Source organism: Oryzias latipes, chromosome 3 (assembly GCF_053564925.1).
Source record: "Oryzias latipes strain Hd-rR chromosome 3, Olatipes_Hd-rR_3.1".
Classification (NCBI taxonomy): domain Eukaryota; kingdom Metazoa; phylum Chordata; class Actinopteri; order Beloniformes; family Adrianichthyidae; genus Oryzias; species Oryzias latipes.
Genome location: NC_136239.1, coordinates 30281817 through 30294977, shown reverse-complemented (window position 1 = coordinate 30294977; position 13161 = coordinate 30281817). Strand labels below are relative to the sequence as shown.

At 38.4% G+C, this 13161-nt stretch overlaps 1 protein-coding gene across 4 annotated transcripts in view; it reads right to left on the bottom strand.

Moving 5' to 3' along the window:
- Positions 1 to 13161, bottom strand: part of LOC101174011 (transmembrane protein 266) — a 35057-nt gene that overhangs the window by 2159 nt on the left and 19737 nt on the right. For 3 of the 4 annotated variants that reach the window (XM_020699894.3, XM_020699890.3, XM_078944600.1), the window contains 6 exons: positions 7668 to 7822; positions 6974 to 7047; positions 5809 to 5865; positions 3809 to 3947; positions 2575 to 2690; positions 1501 to 1696 (listed from right to left, as the gene is read on the bottom strand). In XM_020699894.3, coding sequence (XP_020555553.1) covers positions 1501 to 1696; positions 2575 to 2690; positions 3809 to 3947; positions 5809 to 5865; positions 6974 to 7047; positions 7668 to 7822 — 737 coding nt within the window. The remainder of the gene's footprint in view (positions 1 to 1500; positions 1697 to 2574; positions 2691 to 3808; positions 3948 to 5808; positions 5866 to 6973; positions 7048 to 7667; positions 7823 to 13161) is intronic. The other variant, XM_023953572.2, reaches the window with a different exon arrangement.

Genomic DNA, 13161 nt, shown 5'->3' with positions numbered 1-13161 from the left:
ACCAGAAATAAACGGGAACGGTGTGGGTGCGGGTTAGAGGGACCAGGAGCTCTTTGTTATGGCTCTGGACTCAATGTGCTTGGAGGGTGACTGCGATCTGCTGTGCTCTTCTGCTCGCTTGATTGGTCTTAAGCTCACCGTCCACTGGCTGATTGCGAGCCCTGAGTACCCTGAGTGCTTGCCCCTCTCTCGTGGGACAAGCAGCAGACTCTGATGGGTAATTTCATTTATTTTTCAGACTAAAATATTAATCCCTGAGCCACCCCTGGAGAGGAAGCATTGCACTCACTAAAACAAGGCTGAGACAATCACTCCGCAATTAATAACACATGAGATGTAAGGTGGGGGGGGGGATGTCCAGCATGTATGAGAGGCTCCCTCCTCTATCTGTGTCACCGAACTTACCAAGCTGTCGCCTCACTGTGGAGGAGGAGAGGTGACACTCGAAGGTCCTTTCAGTTCAACTCTAAATTGTACATTTAATTGTAACAACAGCACTGGCAATGGAAATAGCTCAAAATAACAAACAGAACTACAACAATAAACACAATATTTACAGGATGTTAACAACTTGTAACCTGGATGGCATCTGGTTTACAGATTTGTGAGCACAGCAGCAAACTCTTTGACTGACACTCATTTATTAAGTTAAATAAATGTCCTTCTGTTTTTGTTTAGAGAAATCTGCCATAAATGACCCAAGCCCACAAGTTTGTTGTTTATATTGTCATCAGGCTGTCTCAGAAAGTTATGTTTCTAAAGAGCGCACCAGAAGTCCCTGATAGTTTAATGGTACCCTGCAGGCCCCAACAACTGAAATATTGAGGAGAACCAATGAATTCGACTGGTCCCACACCCTGTGGTCCAATGCTCATCCTAGTGACAATGTTCCTGTAAAAAGCCTCACTTGTTTTGGTGAGCTAAATTTCCCACCATGCCCTTGGGGTGTTTTGTGGCCACCGTGGAGCCTCATGGTGCCCAACTGTGGTTTCCAGGTGGGGAACAGATGTTGACAGGAGCCCTTTTTTTTTTTAAACACGGCCCAATGCACAGAGCACTCTGTACCTGAAATAGGCGGAGTGGCCTGGGTAAGCTGGGCCGGACTCACCATGAGCGGGTCAGTGAGACAGATGGTCAGGGCTTGACAGAAGTCACACAGCCTGATGTGGTATCTGGGAACATGCATGTTTTCTCCAGGATTCATCGTATCCTAAAAGCTTTTTTGCCCCCACATTGATCCCCAGAGCGCCTGCGGTCAGAGGGGTGTTGAGCGTGAGCGTAGAGGGGCTAAGAGCCTGGCCCCAAAGAAGCCGCAGGGTTACTGCTCCAGATTAACTGTACACTGCTCATCTGATGTCACCCTGTCTGAGACTGTTTCCTTCCGCATGACTGCAAGCATGCTTCATACTGCAACCTTTGCTGCTTTCTCAAGCAGAGTTTGCATCAGTCAAATGACCATAATTCTAGTCTATTACTAATAGCTATGAAACCACGTCCCACCTGCACTGACATGCGACTCCCTGGGATTCCTCTGACCACCCTCATCGTCAGACTCCCCCGGTGTCAAACCTTCTACAACGTGAAAGCTCCGGCCTTGCTTGCCCCATACGTGGTGAATCTGCATGGCTGCTTCCCGCTCTGCAGCCAGGTCCAGGTCTTGCTGGGCCAGATGTGCTCTCAGCTGTCTGATCTCAAACTGAAGGTGGTTGGTGAGTATCCATATTTACAAAGAATCCAAAAAGAGAAACAGAGAGGGTCAGAGGTGTTAATGATGGGATCAAAAATAATCATTTAAAAACATGATTGAAGAAACAATAAAATGACAAAAGAGAAGAAATATGGTCAGACCTAAACAAACCGATAATGGCACAGAAATAATACTAACAAATGAGAAAATGTCCACTCAATTACACGATTAACTTAAATTTAAGATGGAAATTTAAATGTGCAGTATTTTTGGGCTTTTGTCGACAAAATTTGGGTATGATGTGTTTGAAAAATATGTGTGATTCTTTGTATTTTCTTTAGTCAAACTGTGATTTGGCCACAAGACCTATAGTTGAGCTTTTGCTGCCCTCTTCTGGTAAATAAATGGATTACAGCATCAAATGTAGATATGCAAAATATAAAACAAGCAATATACTCACATTACCACCAATTATACCAATTTTAACAAGGTGTAATATTAATTTCTGTTCAGAGCATTTGGTCCTTCAAACACAAATAGTATAAATAGATCTATAATCAGTATATATTGAGAAAAAAACTATGTAGTGGCCAAATAGTATGATTATTCTTTGAAAAAACAAAATACCCTTAAAACGATCTTTTAGAGATTTTTTCTCTTTTTTCTTTTTGGTGGTATATGAGGGAAATTTGAAATATGTGACAAAAAGGTCAAAATACAGATTGTAAATAATAAAATTAATGTAAAGAGCAAAATAGTCATCAAAAAGCTTTGGATTAAAAAGAAAAACTTTTCCTCAGAAATGAATTATGTTACATCAACACCCTTATGGTACATTTTTCAGTAGTAAAGAAGCTAGCTGGGATTCTAAATCCTGTGGGACTCACAGCCTGCTCCTGACAGATCTGAGTGAGGCGTTCCAGCTGCTCCTCTCTAACAGCCTTGGTCTTCTCACACTGCTGGATCTCCAATTCCATCTCAACTTTCACCTGCAGTACATACGCTAAAACAGAGAGAAAGGAAGAAAAGCTTCTAATAAAGGAAAATGAACTATAAGCATACAGTGATTTAGCAGAAAAATCCAAAATTGATTATGTATCTCAGGTAGGACTTCTGTGTCAAAGGTCAGTGGAGATAAACCCCCAGTGGTGGACGAAAACAGAACAGTGCTACACCTACAGTGCCACACCTTAAAACCCTAAATATCACAAAAAGATAATTATAAAAAAAAATCCAATATCTAAAAAAAAATGGTTGAATAATGGCTCAGAAACTTAATATTTAGTTGTGATGGCATGCTTTAATAAGAAATTAAAGTCACACATTTGTGCTCCTTGCACAAAGAAAATGTAATATAACGGGTTTTTCAATTTCAATAAAAAACTTTTTGTTTTTTTCTCCTTTGTTAGCTTCTTCCTTTAATGGAAGATACAGTAAAACGTGTGTTAGGACATTTTTAGAATTTGCAAGACTTTGTGCTGTCTTAACCCTTGTGTTATCCTAGGCACTTTAACATTGGGAGTCAGGTCATCTAGACCCACTAGACAGTGCTCTGAACCTTTTTTCTTCAATGATTTGTGATCTTCACTGGTGTCCATGGATTACATGAAATCTTTCCACCTTTATCCACCTTTGTCATGGTAGGGAGAACACGCCAATGCAAGGGTGGGGTCATCCAAGATAGCACAAGGGATAAGTAAGAATAAAGAGCAAACTGCAAGGGCAGAAGCACACCTCATACTAAAAAGGTTAGAAAGTTCCAACAGAAAGTACACCTGGATGTGTACTGAAATTCTTAAATACGGGTTTAAGTTGTAACCAAGCAAAAACATTTTTTTTTATCTTAAAGATAAAACATGACATAGACAAATAAGGCAGATTTAAAGGGAAATGTAAACAGTCTTTAATTTCATTGGAAATGAAAAGTCAAGACTTCAAAATGCTTGATCAAATATCCAGAAACAAATCCATGTGAAGACCCGTGGAGGTGACGCCCCAGACCATGCCATAAAGCATGACTGTATTATGATAGTAGGGACAACCGCATAATCATTATGGATACTTTGAATTTGCTTATACTCTCATCAAAATATGGAGAAAGGAAGGTTTTTTTTCCCTCACCGTCAATGATCCTCTTGACTCTCCAAATCCGTAAGGTGATGATGAGGCTGATGGCGTCCCACGGGCTGCTGGGCCCATTGGCAACTGTAGAGGCCATCATTGGGGCCAGAGACAGCACAATGACAGCTCCATCAAACACCTGAGGGTGTCATGAACACAAGAGCGCACAATGAATCTGAACCAGAAAAGAAGCTTTCATGTGATCCTGCTTTTTAAAACCAGAACTATTGTTTTAAATCAAACATCAGTGGAGCAAGAAGTATTTGTCTGCAAGTTGTCCCAGAAGACAAGATGGGAGAGATCTGTAATGTTCATCATTGGACAACACTGCAGGGCAGCTGTGGTGCAGACGATCATTCCCTGACTGAAGGTCAGGCCACAGGCTCGATTCCCACCCTGCCTGTCCACAGATCAAAGTGTCCTTGGGCAAGACATTGAACCCCACATTGCTCCTGTTGGTCTGGTTTGTAGCCTGTACGGCAGCAGCACCATCAGTGTGGGACTAATGACTGTAAAGAGCTTAGGCCCTAATCAAAGTAGAAAAACGCTATGTGAGGATACATCCAATCCATTGTGGGAGACGTAATGTTACAAAAGGTGATCTCAATACTTTATTTTGGAATCTGGGTTGACAATGACAGAGGTCATCTATGTTGTAGAATGGCTCATGCATCTCAAAAGACGGCAAAAATTGCTAAATGGTAACCTTGAATGTGCTAAAACAATCTTATGGCAGCCTGAAGTATTTAACAAATCAAATAAATCCATTTATGCATTTGACCCATCAGATGGACGCTTTTAGGTTATCGACCTATCGGATGGAGCTCTTTAATGTTAGATAGAAGTTATGTAGACTCTTATTTAAATACTTATTTAAAACTGTTGCAGTCAAATGGAAATTATGTTTTTGCTTGTTTTGATATTTGTTCATGTATCACAAGTTATATCGTCATCGCAATATTGATCACTAATATTGCATATCACAAGTTTTCCTCATATCGTGCAGCCCTATTTAAAATCATGTAATGTGATTTCCTGGATTATTATTACATCCTGTTTCTCACATTTGAAGTCTACGTAGGATGACCACAACAGACCTGTCTCATCTTTTTAAATTGTAGAATCATTTCTTGCCAAATACTTTTTTTGACCCACTCTGTGGTTTTCTTAATAAGAAAGCCTTTTCTTTTGAATGACAAATACAACTGTTTTAGCTACATTTGTACTGACAAAGCCACCCCATTCAAAAACGACTGGAAATTAATGACATACAATCTTTATAATTACATAAAGAATTGATCCAGTACATCATATATGTGAGTAAATTGGTTGGGTTTAGTTTAATAAAGCTTTCTATTCCATTGTGTTTTGATGAACTGCAAACTAAAAAACAAACTACTGTTGCATCTCTGTCTCTTTTTTTTTTTCGGAAGAAGATTGAGCTCAACAAAATGAAGAAATAATAAATTGTAACATAAAAATTATTTAATAAAGTATCACTTTACTATCACTGTGCTAGACTAAACCAATGTCTCTCTGAAAGAACAGACATGGAGTGGCCCAGAGTGATACAAATTTCTCCTTTTTGTTCTATCAAGTGGCTGACTACGCCTCTTCGGACAGCCCCTGTGTGGATCAGTTGTCAGTGTAGTCAAACCCTGCTGCAAATGCAGGCTCTGTAGTGTAATGTGTGTCTGCAGCTGGATGCAGAAAAGCATTAGAGAGGGGTCAGAATGTCAAGCTTTGATCACTAAAAGTTTCAAAATGAACTTTAAAAATACAGTATTTCAGTCTTTTCTACAGCACGATACAACTTTATAATTCTTTTGCAGGTGGTTTTGTTTTATTGTCCTCTTGATTCAAAAAATGTTTTTACATTTTTTTCTGTAAAACTATTCAATCCCACAATCAGAAACTGAAAAAAGTTAATACCAGTGCATGTGAATAGGACATGAAGACAGACTAGTTTCATAAACGTTTGTCGCATCATCACCACTAACCTCAACTTTATTCTCTATGTAGTCCCAGATCCCGAGCACTACAATTCTGAAGACTGTCTAAAAGACACAGATGGAGACAAAAAAAACTGTAAAATAGATCAATGGGGGAGCAATCTCCACTTATTCAATTCAACATTTAGACATTAAAAGTTTTCGCATTACTCAATCATCAAATTATTCTAACATTCAATAAACTTAGAAATAAAGCATTTGGCAACTCAAAATTGATTTCTACCTAAGGATTTAGGTAGAAATCCAAAAATGGACACTTAAAACAGATTTTTCTAACAGATTAAATGTTTATCTGTAGTTGACCACCAAATATTTATTAAAATACACCTTTTAGAAACCACTTGAATTTAAGATTGTTGTAGTGAATGCATAAGAGTGAGAACAAAAACATTTTAGGAACCTATAAGACGGTCAGAAAACTAAGATAAAACGGTATCAAAATAAAGGAAAAAAGGAAGCTACATGGAAGGTACTGCCCATAAAGCAAATCGTTTATCTTCCTCTGTAAAACCAACAGAGACAGTGGGAAGACATGAGGCTGCATGATCTGACGGTGCCAGGTCAGCGCTCTGAACTGATTTATTGATGATGTGACAAAGCAGCAAAGACGCTGAATTAGTTCTGAACTGTGTCGAGTTTTAAAGTCCGCTTGGATTTAAGCAAATGTAGTCAAATCCACAGGATATGAACTTTCTATGCTGGAGTCAAAGGAAACAAGAAAAGAATGAGGTTCACAAAATCTGTTCACCAGTTTTGCTTCTTGGTTGGACAAGAAAGACCAAAGATGTCCAGAGAATGTCAAAGCTCTCTGTGGAGACTTTTCCTCTGTGAGGTGAGTGGGCGAGGAATACTGACAGATCACATCACTGTAACCTCATCCCCAACTGCTTATTAGGCTGGGCTTTAATTATTGTTCCTGCTGCTCACTGCTAATTAGTGTGTAGTGAAGGAAATTAAAGCCAAGGCCAACGGGTTAATTGCTTTGCATTAAAGTGGAAGACTGTGGGTCAAATCAAATCTTCTGTTTTTTTAATTTTAGGAAATCAACAACTGACTCACGTGGTTAGAAAAAAAAAAGATGTGAAAAAAATGAAATAAATAAACATGCTAAAATGATAGTCATGATTGGGGCAAAAATATAGATATGGCTTACCTCTGAAAAGAAGAGTGACAGGATGATAAGGCTGATCCAGTGGATAATGCTGGCAAATTGGAAAGCATTAGAGACTGTGGAGAAAAATGAAAGAAAGAGGTTACTGTAGTGAAGATTTGACAACTTTTTGTAGGAAGAAATAAAACTTAAGGACATACACTGAGAGTAATTTATTTTTAGGTTAAACGTGAGAATTGTGGGATCTCCACTGTGCAAACTTTGGTTTAAAAAATATTTGTAAAAAAATGGAAATCACTTCTTTCTTTTTGACAGACTCAGATATCAAAGAAGTCATGCTGCAAGTTTGAGGGGCTGTAAGCTAGCGATGGAACGTGTAAACCGAGAGCTCTTAGTTATGGGGGATGGGAAGGGGGTGTGTGGTTGCCCCACACCAACCCTCCTGCCCACAACTCGGAGGTGGATTTCTGACGAACTACTGCAGAAACTATGTCCTAGAAAATGACTCACATTTCTTGACTTTGCCCAAAAACAGCATGATCATGATTGCAAGGCCAATGGGAACGCTTTTGAAATAGATAAAAAGAAGATAGGAGTTGGAATTTTAAAATAGTTATTTTTGTTTTGCTTTTGCTCTTTTTTATTTAAAACATGACACTTAAAACACTTCTTTAATTGCTATCACAGCTCAAAGAGACACAAGTAAGAGAAGAGACAGAAAATCCAAATCATTTACATTGTAGAAGTTTGGTGTCAATGAGCAGCTCCAAAGAGAGGAAAAGCACAACCAGGAGGACGCAGGCCACCAGAACACAGTTGAAGCCAGCGCTGAGCAGACAGACTTGCCAGAGAGCCACCCGACGCCCACAGCACGGCTTCAGCCAGTTGGACCTTTGAGAGAATGAAGGAGAAGGATTTGTTTAATATAATTGAAAAAAACCTCTTAAAATGAGGTTTAACTGTAAAACGACAGATTAATATAATTATTAGATAGAAAAGGTTTTTGACACTTGAATTTGTACCTTACAATAAAAACACGTTTGATCATTAATCATGTCAGAACAGATTTTCTTGTTCTTTTCAGAACCCATCCAACGGGACACACTAGTGTATTTGTAGTGCCAAAAACGACCAGGAGGGGGAGTTGTAGTTAACACTTTTGAAAGGTGAACTTTCCCTGGATCCAGTCAAAGAATGGGGCTGATATCTGAGTAAAGGGTGGTCAGAAGATGAGCTGACAGAAACAGGGACTCTTTGTAAACCAGTGATTTGACCATCAGATGCCTGACTGGAATACTGATGCTTCCTTTTCATGTGGACATCAATAGAGTTACTATGGATGATGCTGATTGGAAAGAGAAGCATCGTTTTTTTTTTCTACAAAAATACTTAAAAAGTACAATTTGATATAAAATAAAGGTTTAAAAAAACATTTCAAATTATTTTTATTCATAGTTTTAAGACAGTAGTAAGTTAACATTTGCTACAGAACAAAGAGATCTGTAGAAAACAGCAGAACCCATTGTTAAGGCAACTAAAGTCTGGCAAGTCAGCCAAATGCTATTTAGAAAAATTGAGGTGGTGATAAAGATCAGCAACTACAAAGGCTGACAGCTGGCACTGACAGAAACAATGCCTCTCCCCAGTTCTCCAGCTGGAATGGAAAGTTGGCTCTGCCACTGCCGGTCCCTTCTCTCCATGTACTGGCATGAAGGAGGCAGACTTTGGCAGAATGCTTCCCTCCTCTGATCGGGTTTTCGTTCCTTGCCGTGATGCTAATATGCACTACAATGGTGGCAAAATGGCTTGATTTTTTTTCAGCAATTTCAGATTTACTCTCACCATGAAGTAATTTAAATGACATGTTTTGTAGCTTCAAGACAGAAATACTGAGATGGCACAGAAAACCCAAATCTAAAAAAAAAAAAAAACAACATTCTCTTTGCAACATTTCTAATAAAAAAGAAGTTCAAGGAACAACCAATGAAGTAAACAATATGACTAATCTCCAATTATTTCAAGTTTTCCTTGAAACATTTTCTTTATTATCTCATGCATTTTTTATCAAATTGAAAATACTTTTGTAGCATCTTTGGGCGTCTGCAAGCACGGCTTATTAAAGCTAAAAAAAAATCCAACTAAACTCTAATAAAATAGTTTCTGTACACTTGTTGCTCATGAAAACGAAACAAGAAGTTTATTCATAAAAAACGTACGACAGGAGAATTATTTTGTCATGTTATTCATTTTAGCAGGAAAAAAAACACTACAAACATGGCATTAGGTTCAAAAACACCCTTTTACTTTGTCAAGTAACACACAGAGCCATTTTGGATGCATGTTGACCTACACAGCCTGAATTTATGGTATTACAATGGCAGATAGGCTATTCAATTGTACTCATGTGGGGAACATCCAGTTTGAGTCAGTTTAAAATGATGGACTTTTTTCACAAACACACACCTACCTACACACACACGCGCACACACCCACACACTTCCCTACACACACACATGCACACACACAGGATGGTCTTGTTTTCCTTTAACTCCAGTCTCACTACAACACTAGTCTCTTGTACAGCACGTTTATGTGACCCATAATAAAAGTGTGTCACTCAATTCTGTTGGGTCCTTATGTCAGGCTCCAAGCTTAAACAAACAGTGGAAATGCTGCAACTAAAGTGTCTCAGGGGTTTCTTTTTTTATGTGTCACCTCCTCAGTGTTGCATATTTGCTCAGTCAGTGGAATAGGCCACATGTGTCTTTTTTCATTTGCTTCACATGTGTCCCTCCCTCCCTATTATTTGGGTGAGCAGAGACAAAATTCACCGGCATAACTCTCATAGACAGTAGGACAAAGGAAACTGCTGAAGAAGAAACTGTTTCTTTCTGGGCTCTTTTTTTTTCCTAATACATATCCTCCTATGGTACGATGCTTGTGCAGCTGTAAGGGAAAGCTGCAGCTGAGTGGATCACTCTACCCTGTGACGGAATTCTCTAAGAGAACCATTTGTTCGGGCCTTGCACGGATAAAGCCACAACTATGTAAACAATGTGTGGCTAATCTAATAAAGGCATGGCCATGCTGATAGCAATCATCCCCTTGGCTTTGATTGGGGTGGCACAAGTGTTCAAGCTCCAGATGGTGTGCAATCTGCTTTTCCAGAGTCTCGGAGAGACAATTATCATCATCACACAAAGTATAAACCAGCTCACTTTTTAGAGTAAATTTGGTCTAGTAATGCTTGCCCTTTTTCTTAGCATGTTTGAACTGCACAAATATGAGTGTTTGTTTAAGAGCTGTTTTAGAAAATTTCACATATTTTTTAAAGATCAGATTTCTGAACTAAAATAAAAAATACACTTTAGAACAAAAAAAGCAGTTACTAACTTCGTCACTTTAATCGTGTAAAGGGGTGAAAAGATTAAAAAAGGCAAAATAAAAGAGGACAAAATAATTAAAAGCAAACTAAAGTGAACAGAATTTCAGGAAAACTCTTGTATTTCACATGAAATCAAGTGTTATGTTTAGTAAACATACTGTACCAATAAACTGTAAGAAAATTTGGAAAACTTAATTAAAGACCCACTCAGATGAAAATTGTGTTTTTCATGTTTCTAACATGTTCTTGCTGCATTTTTATGATGATGAATGACATACAATAAGATTAGAATTGTATTTCTGAGTATTTCTTTATTAAATGGTTGAGAATCAGAAGCAAAAAAACATATTTGGGATGTAGAAACTACACAGTACGGGCCAGCAGCTCGCTGCTCTGAGCCCTCAGTAATAGGGAGGGGATGGCGGGGCGGGTTGCTTCACTCAATAGTCCCACTCACAACTCAGAGGCAAATTTGTAATAGAACACTACCATTCTGCAGAAACTATGTTTCAGAAAATGGCATGTGCTTTTTTTGATTTTGGCAAAAAATTGTATCATTATAATTAAAAGACCACAGGGAACGCTTTAACAGCAGATCAAAAGATGATCGGAGTGGAATAAACTTAACCAGGCGCCTTGAAACATATTGTTTTCTATATTTCTGGCATATAGTTTCTGTATCCAGGCAGTAGTTCATTAGACTCTGAGTTGAGGACAGAGTAACCTCACCCCCCTTCCCCTTCTCCATAACTGAACTATCTGTTTACACACTCTCTTGCTAGCTTACAGCCCCTCACAACCCAAACCTTACAGTACTGGTGAAACAAATAAGGTGATCAACATCGGAGCTATCCAGCCGTACAGTTTTTAGCCAGATGCCAGCTCGGACAGGGAAAACCAAGATGTTCTTGGATCTACTTGTCTGCAAGTCGGTACATCAGAATGGAGTGGAGCAGGGAGCTTGTGGCTTGTCATAGTATCTTTTGCATTGCACCGTCAAGCTTTTACATAAGCATTCTTTCGCCTGCTTCTGATTCCAAAGGATTAGAAAATAAATACTCAGTATTGCAATTTTAAACCTAATTTTATTTATGCATGTCCCCCATCATCAGAAAAATGCCACATAAAACATGTTAAAAACACCAAAACACGATTTTCATCAGAGCAGGTCTCTAAAGCTGGGATAAAACTGTGATAAAGTCAGAAGAAATACTAATAAAAGAAAGCTGTGTGTGTCCTTTCTCTATGTCAGGCCAAAACTAGCCGCACCCAGAGGCGACGCGGTCAGACGTGGCTGGTGACACATGCAGCATTTTAATGAGTCTTAATAAAGCAACAGGACAATAACAAACGTTTCCGAGCCTCTCGGTCCTGACAGTCTGATAGAAGTACTTAGTTTGACCAATGTCAACTGAAACAAGCGTGTTTGCTTTAGAACACAAGGTCAAACTGCTTTCATCTAAGGCCCCTTTGGCTTCACAAGTTTTGAGATTATTAGATTTAAAACAGCTGCAACCTAGTCACTGTTTTGATCAAATTGAGAAACACAAAATGAGGATTTCTCTGACCTCCAAACTCTCTCACTTTATCTACCTCTTGCTCTTTTTTTGTCTTTCTGACGCCAGTGTACACTTGACTGGTTTATCATGCTTCCTGTTGGTGAGATTGAGTGAGGCTGGCCAGGGAAACACAGGAAGCAGATGAAGTCAGTGGAAGGGATCAATACCAATAGTTTTAGGGAGGTACAAAACAGTGGAACCCTCGGCCTCTCATCTGAAAGTCTCAATACATAAAGAACTCATGGAATTAGCTTGTCTAAAACAGACAAAAATCGAATTTTCCCTAATCAAAGAACTTTCCTGCCTAATTGTGGTCATTTTAGTTCAAAAATCTAAAAAACATGAAGCAAATGTTTAATTTAGAGTGCTATTACATCAAAGACTTTTAAATAAAATGAACAGGAATAAATACAATGTAGAAATAAATGTAAATGATAAGAAATCAAATCAAAATTATCCAACTATCAGTGTGGAAGAATGTAGTAAAACATGTTATCAAAAAAAATAGATGCTAAATTTATTGCAGTTTCTCAGCTTTAGGAGGCATTTAAGGTAATGAGTAAAAAAAAATGAAACACTGTGGTTAAAAATAAAACAGATTGTTTTCGCCCCTTTTTGCCTTTGCTGCTAAAATAGACTTGTCTGTCATAGACATGGTTGTTTTGAATAATGCTGTGACTGCCACTGGAAATAACAAGCAGAAAGTATAGCAATTGATTCGATGAACAGTTCCCGGCTAAACCTCAATCCCGCTCTGGATTCTGTTGTTAGGTGTAATGAATTTGGGCAACAGCTGTCTTCTGTTTTATTTTTACTCCCAACTGAAGCCTTTTTGCTTTGACTTGAGTTCTATTTTTGCTCCGATCACCTGAGGTGCTTTGAAATGGGTGATGACAGCTATTCCTCGGATGAGAGGTGCGACTGTGAATGCAGACGTTAAGTGAGATCATCTTAACACTTTTTTTTTTTACAATGCTAAGATAGAAAAAAAACAAAATCCCAGTGGATGAAGCAAAATTCCATCCATACCAGAACACATACAGAGAAAGAGCTAGCACCTGAAAATACGTTTTAAACTTTAAAATAATTGAGGATTGTTTTTGCAAATATTTACAATGTTTACATTTTATATATAAATTCAACATTTCAGATTTTCTTCAGCTTTTCTTGATATTCATATACAGATCCAAAAGGAAAGATTCAAACTTTGAGAATGAGACAGCACTAAATGGGAGTGTACAGATAAGACTTAACTAAAGTGGCTCAAATGTACTCATCACAGTTTT